General features: G+C 37.9%; 1 protein-coding gene across 7 annotated transcripts in view; it reads right to left on the reverse strand.

Annotated features, from left to right (window-relative positions):
* Positions 1-200: 200 nt before the first annotated feature.
* PPIL4 (peptidylprolyl isomerase like 4) overlaps positions 201-15,331 on the reverse strand; it is a 37,945-nt gene continuing 22,814 nt past the window's right edge. For 5 of the 7 annotated variants that reach the window (XM_069598667.1, XM_069598668.1, XM_069598671.1 and 2 more), the window contains 3 exons: positions 14,942-15,038; positions 9,252-9,399; positions 201-3,864 (listed from right to left, as the gene is read on the reverse strand). In XM_069598667.1, the coding sequence (XP_069454768.1) occupies positions 3,613-3,864; positions 9,252-9,399; positions 14,942-15,038 (497 nt within the window). In that variant the 3' untranslated portion in view covers positions 201-3,612. Of the gene's footprint in view, positions 3,865-9,251; positions 9,432-9,825; positions 9,858-13,863; positions 14,081-14,847; positions 15,039-15,331 lie in introns of those variants that run through there. The other 2 variants (XM_069598670.1, XR_011258663.1) reach the window with 2 other exon arrangements.

Below are 15,331 nucleotides of genomic sequence, written 5' to 3' on the forward strand. Positions count from 1 at the left end.
CTGGAGAATTCCATGGACTGTATAGTCCATGGGGTCACAGTCAGACACAACTGAGCGACTTTCATTTCATAATAGATTTTGGACAACTGATTAGAGCCATATGTTGGAGTGAAAAGTGAATTTAAATCCCTATTATCACACCATACACATACACACAAACAATTCAATATGGACTGAAAGTAAAAAACAAAACTTTATACTTTTGGAATATAGCAGAATATCTTTATTAAGGATTTCTTCAACAAAATACAAAAAGCACAAAACATATAGGGAAAGGTTAATAAATTTGACATTAAACTTAAAAATTTGTCTAAAATGCATAACCTAATTTTAATCAAATATCTAGACTTAACTCACAGCTTATAAAAAGTAGAAAGGATGGAGGACACCATGAAGATATCATCAAATAATTTCAGAATGTGGAATATTCTACAAAGCAACTGGCCTGAACTGTTCAATGTCATTTAAAAAAAAAAGTGGCTGGAGTGGAAGGATGGCAGGAAAACTCTTAGATCAAGAGAATAAAATGACAACAACAAGCACTACATGAAGCATGGTTGAGCCTGGGTTTAAAAACAAATCAACATCAAAAAATGACATCCCTGGGACAATGGGAGAAATCTGAGTATGTGGTACGTAATATGAGATTGTTGTTTTCAGTGTGATGATACTACCGTGGTTATAGAGGACACTTTGTAGAAAATGCATGGTGAAATACTGAAAGATGAAATATCATGTTTTCAATTTACTTCAAAATTATTCAACCACAAAATGTTACTGTTTAATCTGGATGGAATATATATGGAGGTTTGTTATGTTTATATGTTTCTACACATGAATGAAACCTTTCATATTAAAAAGTTCGGGGGAGAGAGGTGGGGGGAGGCGGAATTTACAACTTGTGCTCTTCCAAAGGCATCAACAGGTAAAAATGTAACCATGAACGGGGAGAATATTTACAACATTTAGCAGTAAAAAAGGACTAGTATCCACAATCTAACTCCTTAAGGAAACAAAATAAAAAGGCAATAACATAATATAAAATGCACAAAAGACATGAAATAAGCTTTTCACTGAGAGCATTCAGGAAATGAATATACATGAAAAGAAGCTCGCTCAACCTTTTAGCATTTAGGAAATGCACATTCAAACAATGAGACTTCCGCTCTGGCCAAATGGAGTAACAGAGGCAGGATTTCCCTTTTCCATATTAACCAATGCAGCACCTGTACAAAATATATACAACAGACTTTTTCAGACACTGGACAACTGTGCAAGACAGTGACTCCTGAGAGAACAAACAGGGAAAGTCCTACCATTGCCTGAGCTAACTGCAGGGAGAGCCCGGGCGTTCCCCTAGTGGAGCATTCAGGACACCAAGGTAAAATCTGCAGGGCAGAGTACTGGAAATGGCAACCCACTCCAGTATTCTTGCCTGGGAAATCCCATGGACAGAGAAGCCTGGCAGGCCCCAGTCCATGGGGTCACAGAGCTGGACACGACTGAGCGACTCATACATACACTGAGTACTGGAGAGAGGAGGGAGCTACAGAGGGAGAATTCCAGATCTGCAGAGAGTTCCCCTGAGGCTTCAGCTAAACAGTGTATACACTTAAGAAAACTACCCAAAGGTGGGGAAGAACCACCAGAAAGGAGTAAGTGGTAAAATTCAAGTCCATACAGGGCTCAGAATAGTTCTCATTCTCCACAGCCAGAGTGGAGAAAACTCATTACAAACCAGGCAGAGGGAGGATTATTCAGAAGGGTTATTACCTCAGTAGTGAGCCAAACTAGCTCTAGATTAACAGTTGTTCTGGTCCTAGATCATTAAGTGTAAAAGCAAGCCATGAAAGGATCAAACTGCTTCTGAGTAACTATCTCCCAGAACAAAGCTCAACATATTTAAAGGAATAAGCTCCAGCACCCAACAATGTAAAATCCAAAAATTATCAGGCATGCAAAGAAGGAAATTACAACCTAATAATGACAGGGAAAAAAATCAGTAGAAACTTTCAAGAAATGGTAGATGACAGAATGGTCAAACCAGTAATTACAAATACATGTCAGATGTCCAAAACAGAAAACAAACAAACAAACAAACAAACAAAAATAGAGGAAAGCAGGAGTCTGGAAGGAGAGACACGGAAGATATAAGAAAGACCCAAATGGAACTTCTGAAGATTAAAAATATAATGTATGAGGTGAAAAATACACTGGATGGGATTAATAAGAAATTAGATACTTCAGGAGAAAAGGCTAATGAACTTGAGGACACAGCGACTGAAACCAATCTGGAAGACAGAGGAAAAAAAAGACAAAAAACAAAACAGAGCACAAGAGTGCTTGCTGCGAGATAGTTGCAAGTGGCCTAACACACAATTCACAGTCCCAGAGGGAAAGAAATGAAGGACAGAGACAAAATTAATGAAAAAGCCCCCCCAAATTCCAAATTTGGTGAAAACCATAAACCTACAGATAAACAGTCCCAGCAGAAGAAACATGAAGGGGAAAACCAAGAAGCAAAAACTGGATCAAGCACATCATAATCAAAGTGCTTAACAGCAGCGATCAGGAGAGACCTTTAAAGCAACCAGAGAAAAAGAAGTAAAAAAACGTTTTATATAGAAGAACAAATCTAAGACTAATAGTAGTGTTCTTGCTGGAAACTACAATAATATACCACGTAACAGCCACTGGATTGGCAAAAGTAAAAAGTCTGAAATTAGCAAGTACTAGATGTGATATGACATGAAATATTATCATGTGAAACAAAGGTAATTCAAATAGTGCCTCGGGGTATGAACTGGTACAGCCACTGCAGAATATAATTTGGCATTATCTTATAAATATGAAAACATCCATATCACATGACCAAGCAAATTACTCCTAGATAAAGAATGTTTATAGCAGCACTGTGTACAACAGCGGAAAAAAAAAAAAAACCACCAAAACTCCAAACATCTATCAACAGAAGAATGGATAAATTACAGACTTGTCATATAATACTGTATAGCAATAAAAATGAATGACTTTTAGAAGACACTAAGTTGAAAAAAGCCAGTCACAGAAGTAAACACACATTATATGATTTATATAAAATTCAAAAAAAATACAAAATTTAGTACTTCATTTAGGGATACTTACGTATGTTGTAAAACTGTAATAAGCAAGAGAACGACAAACACAACATTCAAAATAATAATTTGAGGAGAGGGCACTTTTAAAATGCCAGCAATATTTATTTCCTAAGTTGGCTGATTGGTACATGGACATTTATTATTCTTTATACCTTATATATACATGATTGCGTATTTTTACAGGTATGAAATACTTCATTAAAGATAAAGACTGATAATATGAAAGACTTTAAAAATGAAAACTACTAATTTATGTATAACAATAAAATTAGTGTAAAAAAGTATACAAAGAAAATGCTCTTTATTGTCTTTCAGTGCCCTACACAATCAATATTAATCTAAAAGGGCCATAATCCTACTATGAAAAAAAATAACCAGCAGAGTCTTTAACTGCTCTGACACAAAATCTGAACATCTGGTACTCCAAGTTATACAAGAGCAAATATGTTAGCACTCATGTCTGATTCTTCGACTTTCATCTGTACTTGGATTTTTCTTTATCTTTGGATTTCCTGGGACTCCTGCTTCGGTCTCTCTTTTTACTCCTTTCTCTTTCATAGGGATCTGCCTGGTATTTGGATTTGTGACTGTTACTATAGTGGCCATCCCTTTCTCGAGATCGGCTACGACTTCGGTTCTGAGGTCGGTCCCTCTTTTCACTCTTTTGCTTCTCCCAACAACTTTCTTCTTCTTCATAGTGACCAAAGCCCATTTCCCTGTAGATATCCTATCAAAGAAATAGAGAGAGAGGTATAAGTGAAACGGTAAAATAATCATTTTGTAGGTACTATCAATTCACAAAACTTAAGACATGTCCCCCATTAGCAAGCAGTTTTAACAGGTCAAATTTGAACACTACCACTCTTGCCAAGAATCTTGTAAATTAAAAAAGCAAAAATAATTCAGAAAAAGACTTAACCATTTTCTCATTGATCTCACTGCTTTGATCTACTATTTCAGCTGAACTGAAAGATCACATCTAAAAACAAGGAACTGAAACAACCCAGTTGAAATAAGTCTTTGGGCAAAATTGCAATACCAAGAATTCTGGTTATACACAGCCATCGTTCCACTCCCCCCTTCCCCACTCCCCCAAAATGTGGTTCCATCACTCATCTACAATGAAACTACTAAAATCCCCATTAAGAATGCTATAAAGAAGACATCATTTAAATAACATATCCAAAAGAGATTTCAGACAGGTCAATCAGTCTAAAGAGGAAACAAAATAGATTCTGAATACTTGGGACTGAGCAATTGTTTTTAAAGTATTTTTTTTTTATAACAGCTCCTCTCTAAATCTTTAAATAAAGTTTCCTGTTTAGACTAAATGTTTATTAAAATCATTATTAACATAGATGATAAATATTTTATTAAAATCATTATTGACACAGTTCTTTAAAAAAGAATTCATTGCCCCAAATATGACAAAGTGGGTACATTTACTTCTATTCTCAATAACTAAATAGCAGTAGTCCACAGAATTCTCCAGGCAAGAATGCTGGAGTGGGTGGCCATCCCCTTCTCCAGCAGATCTTCCTGACCCAGGGTCTGAACCCAAGTCTCCAGGATTGCAGGTGCATTCTTTACTGTCTTTACCACCTGAGCCACCAGAAGCCCCTCAAGTAGCTTTTCCATACAGAAAAGGGCTAGTTACAGAACAACAACTCTGTCTCTGCTCATGTCTTATCCTTGATCAAAACGAGTATCTCAGTAAGTGGCTGAAATCTAAAGATATCAGAGCCAATGCTCTTCCAAGAATAATTGATAAAATTCAACTTTCTTAAAAGATTTCCCAAAAGGAAGGGGAAGTTCTGAGGACTGCACTCCCAGGTGCCCAACTCTCTTACCTTAGACATTATTACAGTAGATGCAAATGTCAAGGTTTAAAATCCAAGTGATGAATGCCCATGCTTACGGACTGGATTTTAAGGAAATGATTCACAATTCTTCCATATAATGTCTAGATACTATACATTATGCTTATTACAGGGACTGCAGTATGGGAAAACAGACCTAATAAGACTGTTACATGCCAAAGCATTTGTGGAAGACCTCCTATAAACTGGTGCATGATTTCCCACAATGCTAATAGTTCCTATCATTCTGTATGAGTCCCAGAGGTAGAAAGTGAGTAGGTGTTTCAGCTTAAACTTTTACCAATTATTTTTGAGCAAAACGTGACATCCCTAGGAAAAAGACTTTTTTTGTTCTTCCTATAACATACACAAAATGTAAATATGTGTGTACTATTCTGACTGTACAGCAAGTGCTGGTTGAAGCAATAACTTCTTAAATGGAGAGACTGTTTTAACTGATGGATAATCCTATAAAGTCTTCAGCACATTATTATAACAAGAGGCACTTAAATGGTTGGAGTGTTTAAAATAAGAAAGATTAATCAGTATTTAATTCTTTGAAAAAAATTGAGGAAGCTGAAAATCTGAAATGGACTGAAATCTTAAAGCCTCTCCTACTTGGCTTAATTTTCAAAGCTACACAAGCTTTGAAGTCAGGCAGTTCTAGGTTCAACTGGTCTTTGCCATTTAGGAAAGGTGTCAAACAAATCCTCCTGAGGTTAGATTTATCAGTGAAGGTTCACAGAGAAGCTAAAAAGGACTTGAGATGAGCCTCAAAGGATGAGCGAGTTAGGGCTTGGGTTGGCTGCAAGAAGGCTAATGCAAGAAGTGTATGTGAAAACTGAAAGCAAGGAAGACTGAGCGCTGTATGCATGAAGGAAAAAGTTTAGGTGAAGCTTGGTGCTCATGGAGTACGTTATCCTCATTCTAAATAAAAGGAAACTGAGACTCTAGAGATGCACATACGTTGGGGAAAGTTATTTAACTGATCAGTAACTTTACATATAAAACTGAAAAGGGGGCAGTAATGAAAAAAAAATACCATATCTGACTGAATTTTTAAAAAATGTTAAAGTTTCAGTCCTCCTACTAAACTAAGTCCATGGGCTTGTGGGGTCAGGATCTTCATATCTAAGGTTAAGGGAAACAACTGAGATGAGCTCTAAGTTATTTGCAGTGTGGATTTTTAGAAATTCTACTCATTTTATAGATTTACGAAATAAGACATGATTAAACAAGCATGCAGCTAAAAAAGAAGAAAGAATACCATAAAATGGCCAGTTTAACGCAATTAACTGAGCCAATGACTTCATATAGAGTAGTCAAAAAATTAAAAAATCAACCTTTGCTGAGGTCTCTGGCAGTAAACTGGAGATTTAGTCAGATCTAAATCACTAAAATAATATTAAATGATTAAAATGACAAAAACAGAGTTCCCGATTGTAAGAATACTGAACACCTATGAAAGCCACAGAGGAGGACAGGCAAGCAATCTGATGTTTCTCAGCCAGGCAACCACGGCTGAGTACTCATTTCCTGTAACCCCAGTAAAACTCAAACATCAAGAACACAATAACCATCTCTGGATTTAAGACACGAGGTGGAAAAATTATAAACAGATTTCAAACTGAACAGTAAGGCTGTCAGTCAATAAAAAACAAAGCACTTGAAGAAATAAAGCATTCTTAGGAAACTAAGCTCACCAAGCAAAAAGACCACGAAATAGGAAAATTTGAGCTGTACCTGAAAATTACCTAGCACTGAAAATTTCCTTTAATGATTATGTAATACTTTTGAGATTAAACTTGAAAGGATAAAAAGCAGAGTAACAGAAAAAAATTGGGCCCACTGAAATCTTAAATATAGATGCTATTTTATTAGAAGGAAAAGAAAATCAGTGCAGCTATATTATTAAATCAAAGTATAAAACCAAAAACAACTGCTTTAATACACTTTGAGGGGAGAGATAAAGTTGGAATATTACTGCCAAAAGGGAAGGACATTTGCTGCTGTTACTGTAAAGTCTTAAGTAATCAAACACCAAGATAAAGAAAGATTCACAGAAAGGCAGGGGTGCAAACGTGGGAACCACAGACTTGAAATGCAGCCCATCTTCGGGTTTTTTTAAGACTGCTGATTATCTCAAACACATCAATGTGTATTTCAGGCCTAAATTCATCATGGATTCCATGTACAAGTGTAAGATGAGGAGCTGTGGCATGATTATAGAGTTTTAGTGGAAAACATGCTAAATATTCATAGAAACATGATACAGCTACCATTAAAAAAGATGTTGAGATGATCGGTGGCTAAATTAATGAGTATAAAAATTAATAGGGAGATGTTCCTATTGGATGACAATGGAATATTTTACGACGGGACAAGCTACATTAGAATTCACAATTGGCTTTAGGAAAGAAAACTGCTGGCAGGACCTGTTTGAGGGAAGGAGATTTAGGAAAGAATTTTGACAGGAATACATTCCAGGTAAAAGCAGCAGCAGTAGGGGTCCAGGTCCAGATTTACACTGTGGTTCCACCACTCACTAGCTGCATTAAGACCACTGGCAAGTAGCTTAACCTTTTTATCTTTTACTTTCCTGTGAATAGAGACAATAGCATCCACCCCGCATTACAAGGACGCGAGAGCCGTTACTATCACTGATTCACGCGAGGATTACTGGAGGGACTGACAAGGGTGCAACTTAAAAATAGAGAGCAAGGCATGAATGATGGGAATCTTTAAATAGCAAAAGGGCAACTGAAAGAAGAGTGATCAGATCCTTGCTGGATGACAGCAAGGAGTAGGAGGATATGCTGTCTAGAGAACAGGGTGCTAACACATATAAAACACACATTTGCTGTCATTTTTTAAAACAAAGCAAAAAGCATAAAACACATAAAATGGTTACCTTTGGGGAAAAAAAAGGGGGGGGAGAGGACAGGGATAGTAGCTAGGTACCATATGTGTGCCACTTTGTAGACTTCACTTTGGAACAACACAATTTCTCAAACTACAATAGAAAATATTTTAAGCGATTTGTAAACATCAAAAGGAAACAGCTGAAATGTGAATCCAGTTAATGGCCGTACCACAGAGAGAAATGATTCCAAGTGATTTAAAAAATATTGACTGTAAAAATAATAGTTACAGCCAATGTAGAAAATGTTTGCGCACACACTTTTTGTTTCCACTTAATCTTAACAACGTGCCTGGGAGACAAATATTATCTCAGTTTCACAGAGGAGGAAACCATGGCTCAAGAAAGTTAAATCACGTGATGAGGTCACATTAATGATCAGCAATGTAGGAATCTGGGCTTCCCTTGTGGCTCAGCTGGTAAAGAACCCAAACCTGGCTCTTCTGACAGACAAATCCTTTACTCTGCCAGTCACACTGCATCTTTCCATCTCTGTATCTCTGCTTGACATGCCCACTGCCGTGAGACCCCCCAACCTCCCCGCCAACTGAATGCCTCTGCATCTGCCAGGCCCAGTTTAAAGGTCCTTGTGTGGTAAAAACCAGAGCAAGGGGCTGTAATGTAATCTGCTTTTCAGAGCCAAACTACAGGTTGGAAATGATTTCTTTTCTTTATAATTTACTTTCTTTGGGGAATTTTTATTATCATTGTCTTGGAAAATTTACTGTTTAGGAAAGCTTTGGGGATGATCAAGCTAACTATTTATTTAATGTGGCTTTTATTTCATATATACCATATGAAAGTGAAAGTGAAGTTGCTCAGTAGTGTCCGACTCTTTGCGACCCCATGGGCCGTAGCCTACCAAGTTCCTCCGTCCATGGGATTTTCCAGGCAAGAATACTGGAGTGGGTTGCCATTTCCTTCTGGGAGGGCATAAATGTTTTTTTCAGGTTCTAAAACCTCAAGAGCTATAAGTGCTGTACATAACACCTGGTAATAAATTAACATGATAAATTAGAAGGATTTTTTTTCACAATAACCACACTTGTTTTTGATGGGAATGAGTAAGTGTTCATAGGGATGAAAATCACTCCTGCCTCACAATGTGGAACTATATGACATGTTAAGTTATTCTGAAAATAATCTTTTATAATCTGTTATATATATTCTTGAAAATTAAAGTTTCATTACCCGAGTAAAACCGTTCTACATCTTAAGAACGCATCCACCTCTGTTCAGAAGCATACCTTTATTCCTAAATTACATCATTAAGATGTAATTGACAGATGGATGAAACGTCTTTCTCTACAGCTGAGTCTGAATAACAGTACGTACCTGATTGGTATTTTTGATTGGCATGTAGTCCTCATCTTCTTTTTCTTCAGAGCAGTGGCGGGTCTTCTTCTTGTGTTTTTTACTTGTGTGTGAGTGACTTGCCTTTGAGTCTTCTGCCTGCTCATCTAGCACAAGTTCGTATTTGGCACTGGAGCAGCTAGTTAAGGACAAATGTGAGAACTGACACAGGTAATACATCAAAACATGAGAATCTGGTCAACAAAGGAGGCCATGAGGCTAAAGACAACTTTTTAAAGGAAAAAGCATCTCAGAGCATAGAATATATTTCTAAAACAAAACTAATTCATATTTTACTTCATTATACAGGCAGGAAACATGGAAAGAACTCTTGTTTCAAATAAACAGTTTATAATGGGTAAGTGGGCAAAAAATACAGGGGAAAAAATTGATTTCATAAATGAAAAATATAAGTAGCATTAAAAAACAAGGAAACCTATTTGTCAATAATGAAAACATTTAAACTTAGAAAATGAGGCACATATTTAACTTGAAAATATTAAGACATTATAAACCCCAATGCCAGAGAAGCTATGTAAGATGAAAATACACTCACGTGATTCTTCTTTTAAGCGTAATTTCAGTTCTCTAGGAGAAAATTTAGCAAGGCATATCAACAGTTATCATGTTGAAATTCAAATAAGAATTCATAAAAAACTGAAGTGACACTAAGTTAAGTGAATAACGGCACAGCTGTCCCTCACTATCCACAGGGGTTGGTTCCAGGACCTCCTAAGGAGACCAAACGCCACAGATGTTCACGTCCCTTATATAAAACAGCATAGTGTCTGCCTATAACCTAAACACATGCTCCCTTACACTTCAAATCATCTCTAGATTACTTATAAAACCTACTGTAATGTAAATCTGATGTAAATAGATGTAAATACAATGTAAATGCTACATAAATACCTAGCTGCCGCCACAGCAAATGGAAGTTTTGCTTTTGGGGACTTTCTGGTATATTTTTGCTGAATATTTTCCATCTGCAGTTGGAGACCCACGGATGCAGAACCTGCAGATGCAGAGGGCCGACTGCATACATAATAGGATTTATCTTAAATAACAGAAACTGAGAATAAGAAGCCTAGTAATAAAGATATACATCACAGTACTGCAACATGGAATTATAAAGGAAGTTATTAACAATGACAAATGAATGCTGTTAAATAACCTGGCATGGTGTCTATAAAAAAATATAAGTTAAAATAGCTTGAAGCAAAACTTGTATATAATTTTATAAAACTTCATAAAAGATCAAGATTTGAAAGGAACACGGAAAAATAAAATGTATCATTTGCCTAAATGGTAGAACTATGAGTGAATCTTTTTTAATTTCACATAAATATATTATAAAAATTATAATAATGTATACTTTAATTTAGAAATAAGTGTTTAATAAACTATAATATCTGAGAATGAGAAAAAATTTTCAACTATTAGGACCTCTCTAACAATAATCTTAAACCCTACAACCGTCAAGACTAGAATAGTGGTTTTCAAAAAAAAGATTAGGGGGAAGCCCAAAACACAGAACTATTTTAGTGGCGTGTGGGACTAGAGTAACAGCAAACACACTTCCCTCAGGCCTGGAGTTTCGCGTCTCTCTTCACCAGGCCACGGCTCTATGCCCCCTCAGGGACGTCCTGTGCAGTAGGAAACGCTGCACCCTCTGGCTTCTCAAAAGGCGGCTGGCGGCAGCTAACCAGCCTATACCGTCCTATCACTACCCCCACCATCTCCAACTTCTTTCTCCCTTTAGTCCACATAACAGTGTTTCCATGGTACCTTCCAGATAGTCTCCTTTTCCAGATACAAATCCAATAGCCCTCGCCTATGATTTCACCTCAGTGTTTGCTCTACACATGCTGCTCTGTTCAAAGTGCGTCAGAGCTCCTGAGTATTTCTAATTGCTACTCAACAGGGTATAAAATCCATTTAGTGGGTCACTGAAAGCCAGCATTTTAAAATAACATATACCAGAAAACAGAGTACATGGAATCTAATAAAAATAGTATTTTATAAACTTGTCTTTCAATTCTGCGTGTATGTGTATGATTATACTTGGACTGTCCTGGGCTAAGATATAAACTGTATTCCTTAAATAATGGACCAGAGTTAAAGAAAACAGTACCCCTCCTCAGCCCTCATCTACCCATATTCATTGTAGCTTTAATGTCACTATTTACAGTATCATTTGAGGATCCTCTGACCCCTCACCTCTATTATAAGTCCTATATCCCATGAGAAACACCAGGCTAGAAGAAGCACAAGCTGGAATCAAGATTGCTGGGAGAAATATCAATAGCCTCAGATATGCAAATGACACCACCCATATGGCAGAACGTGAACAAGAACTAAAGAGCCTCTTGATGAAAGAGGAGCGTGAAAAAGTTGGCTTAAAGCTCAACATTTAGAAAACTAAGATCATGGCATCCGGTCCCATCACTTCATGACAAATAGATGAGGAAACAGTGGCTGACTTTATTTTTCAGTTCAGTTCAGTTCAGCCACTCCGTCATGTCCAACTCTTTGCGACCCCATGAACTGCAGTATGCCAGGCCTCCTTGTCCATCACCAACTCCCAGAGTCCACCCAAACCCATGTCCATTGAGTTGGTGATGCCATCCAACCATCTCATCCTCTGTCGTTCCCTTCTTCTCCTGCCCTCAATCTTTCCCAGCATCAGGGTCTTTTCCAATGAGTCAGCTCTTTGCATCAAGTGGCCAAAGTACTGGAGTTTCAGCTTCAACATCAGTCCTTCCAGTGAACACCCAGGACTGATCTCCTTTAGGATGGACTGGTTGACTTTATTTTGGGGGGCTCCAAAATCACTGCAGATGGTGACTGCAGCCATGAAATTAAAAGACACTTACTCCTTGGAAGGAAAGCTATGACCAACCTACACAGAATATTAAAAAGCAGAGACATTACTTTGTCAATAAAGGTCCGTCTAGTCAAGGCTATGGTTTTTCCAGCAGTCATGTATGGATGTGAGAGTTGGACTATAAAGAAAGCTGAGCACCAAAGAATTGATGCTTTTGAACTGTGGTGCTGGAGAAGACTCTTGAGAGTCCCTTGGACTGCAAGGAGATCCAACCAGTCCATCCTAAAGGAGATCAGTCCTGGGTGTTCATTGGAAGGACTGATGTTGAAGCTGAAACTTCAATACTTTGGCCACCTGATGTGAAGAGCTGACTCACTGGAAAAGACCCTGATGCTGGGAAAGATTGAGGCCAGGAGGAGAAGGGGATGACAGAGGATGAGATGGTTGGACGGCATCACTGACTCAATGGACAGGAGTTTGGGTGGACTCCAGAGATGGTGATGGATAGGGCGGCCTGGCGTGCTGCGGTTCATGGGGTCGCAAAGAGTCAGACACGACTGAGCAATTGAACTGAACTAACTGAACTATCCCACAGATGCACTTCTTTGCAACATTCTAGACATATTTAATTAATGGTGATTATTTAATGTCTGTTCTTCCCCCCAACTCCAAAATACAACACAAGGTCCCCATGGGCAGGGGGCATGTTTCATAGCTAAACTTCTCTGGGCATGTAACAACCAAATAAGTATTGGCTAATTACTTGTAATACTAAGACACTCATTATATCTCTTCTTTCCTAGCTCATCCACTATCTTCTACTCATTACTACCATCAAGACTTTTAGAAGATGTCAAATCTCTCCAAAATCCTATTTTGTGATCCCCCTGACCTCTTTTCTCCAACTACTTCCCAAGGTCTAGTCTAGCAAAGTTAAACTTCCCTCTTCTACCTCTATTTTTGAATCTTATTAATAGTTTTATAGCAATTTCTCTCTCATGATCTATAAAGTACATCCCATGTCTTTCTGACTATCAGTACTTAGATAATCTTCAGAATCCCCCTTGTTCACCATAATAATAAAGTAATACATGTGAAAATATATATGAAAACATATGTTCTGTCCCTCTATTACTGTACCTGAGACAGTAAATGTCTTGCTAAAATGAAACCTATCAATTACCAAGAACATAAAGATCATTCCACTAGGTCAAATTCACGAATTCCTTTTTCTTGTTCAATATTCTTTCTCTGAACACGTGGTTTGCACCAGGACATGCCTGTCTTCTGTATCAACATCAAAGGGTTAAAGCAACACTGTTTGATACTAGCTATGGGCAGTGGCTTAGATTTAGATGAATGAAAATCAAACAAGCTATAAAATCCTGTTCCTCATTCCACTTCAGACGCTTGCTAGCCACATGTGGTTAGCAGTCGCACTGGAGAGGGGAGATACAGCATGTCTCCATCACTGCAGGAAGTCTCGTTAGACAGCACTGGGCTGGGTACTGATTCTTAAGCATGCCTAGTTTCTTTCTTGACTCTTAGCAATCTATCACCTTGAATGTAAAACACTCTTAGACTAGGTGGCCTTCCTTTTCAGCCTGAACACCCATGGGCAGAGGATGCCCCTTCTACTTTACACTCCACGGTGACTTCTTTTCATTTGTCCTACACACACCCCTCTTTCAACTGCAGTTTCTAGTGATTTGCCTCAATTTAATTTCGAAGATTTGGTGAATAAACCTCAAGTGTATCTATCCATACCTTTTATGAGTCTAAGATTTCAATCACATGCCCTCAAATGTTCATCTTTTCAGACCATTCTTAGTTTACTGTCTGGTTTGTCTATACGTGAAAGCTTCCCTTGTGCTGATTATGTCAGTACACTCCAGACATTATCCAGCTCCAACACCTTACAACACTTTGTGTACTGCTGCTGCTGCTGCTAAGTCGCTTCAGTCATGTCTGACTCTGGCCGGCACTGCAGACAGCCAATACAATAAAAAATAAATACACAACAGGTCAGTCTGATATTCATCTTTCCTTGATGAATTCCTGGAGAAAAAAATGTTTACACAGTATGGGGAAAGAGTATCCCTAAAACACCAATAGAATCTAGGAAACAATGAAACCATTCACCAGAAAGAACTACAAAAGAAATAACCACGGTGTGGAGTGATAGGTTTATAAGGGGAGTATCAATGAACAAATTAAAATGACATCATATGAAAAGTATGTTTCATTGCTTCTTACTTTTCTCAACCTAAAACTTGGACATATCTATAAAGGGTCAAGTCTTTGGATTTCTTTTAATCCTCTAGAAGTCAACTGTTGCACACAGCAGGAGTGCAATAAATATGTGCTGCTAGACCGAGAGTGTATCCTGCAGAAAGAGGGACAGGGCAGCCTGGCACACTGGAGTCCACGGGGTCACAGAGAGGCAGACATGACTTAGTGACTAAACACCACCACCACAAAGGTTTAGCTTAGCTATCATAAAGAAATTTCTGACTGCGAGAAATTTAAAACATTAAGATTATATGTATAAAATACAACTCTTACCTGCAGATCTGAAAATAAGTATTAACTTTAACCTAAGTATAGGGAGGTAAAAGAATTAGGCTTAAAATTTCTCAACCCTAACTTTCTCCCCACCACAAAGAATATATTGAAAAAACAAAGTATACATATATAAAATGGTGAAAAGAGATAAACTGATTTCATCACAGAGCATCTGGATTCAGGTACCTTGTTTTCTATAGTCTTTTCATAAAATATCACATTGTACTCTCCAGAGCAGAAGGTCAACACATATGGACCAACCAGTTCTTGTGAAGGATACTCCTGTTTGGGCTTTACTTTGTCTTTCAGAACCAAATTAGATGGTTTATCCTGTTCTTTTTCATACTCCTTGAAATCACTCTTGGTGTATTTCCCACCTATTTAAAAAAGAAAAAAGAGCTTAGAAAAATCACCTGATTAATCAAGAGTAACAACTGTAAGAGGTATAATACATAAGAACTAATTTATAAGTGGCATATATATCGAGGTGGGGGCAGCGGGGGAGCGGTGGGGGGGGGGGGGTGGGGAGGGCCTTCCCTGGTAGTCAGACGGTAAAGTATCCGCCTGCAATGCAGGAGACCCAGGGTTCGACCCCTGGGTTGGGAATATCCTCTGGAGAAAGGAATGGCTTCCCACTCCAGTATTCTTGCCTAGAGAATCCCATGGACAG

The sequence above is a fragment of the Ovis canadensis genome, chromosome 8 (assembly GCF_042477335.2).
Source record: "Ovis canadensis isolate MfBH-ARS-UI-01 breed Bighorn chromosome 8, ARS-UI_OviCan_v2, whole genome shotgun sequence".
In the NCBI taxonomy this organism is placed as follows: domain Eukaryota; kingdom Metazoa; phylum Chordata; class Mammalia; order Artiodactyla; family Bovidae; genus Ovis; species Ovis canadensis.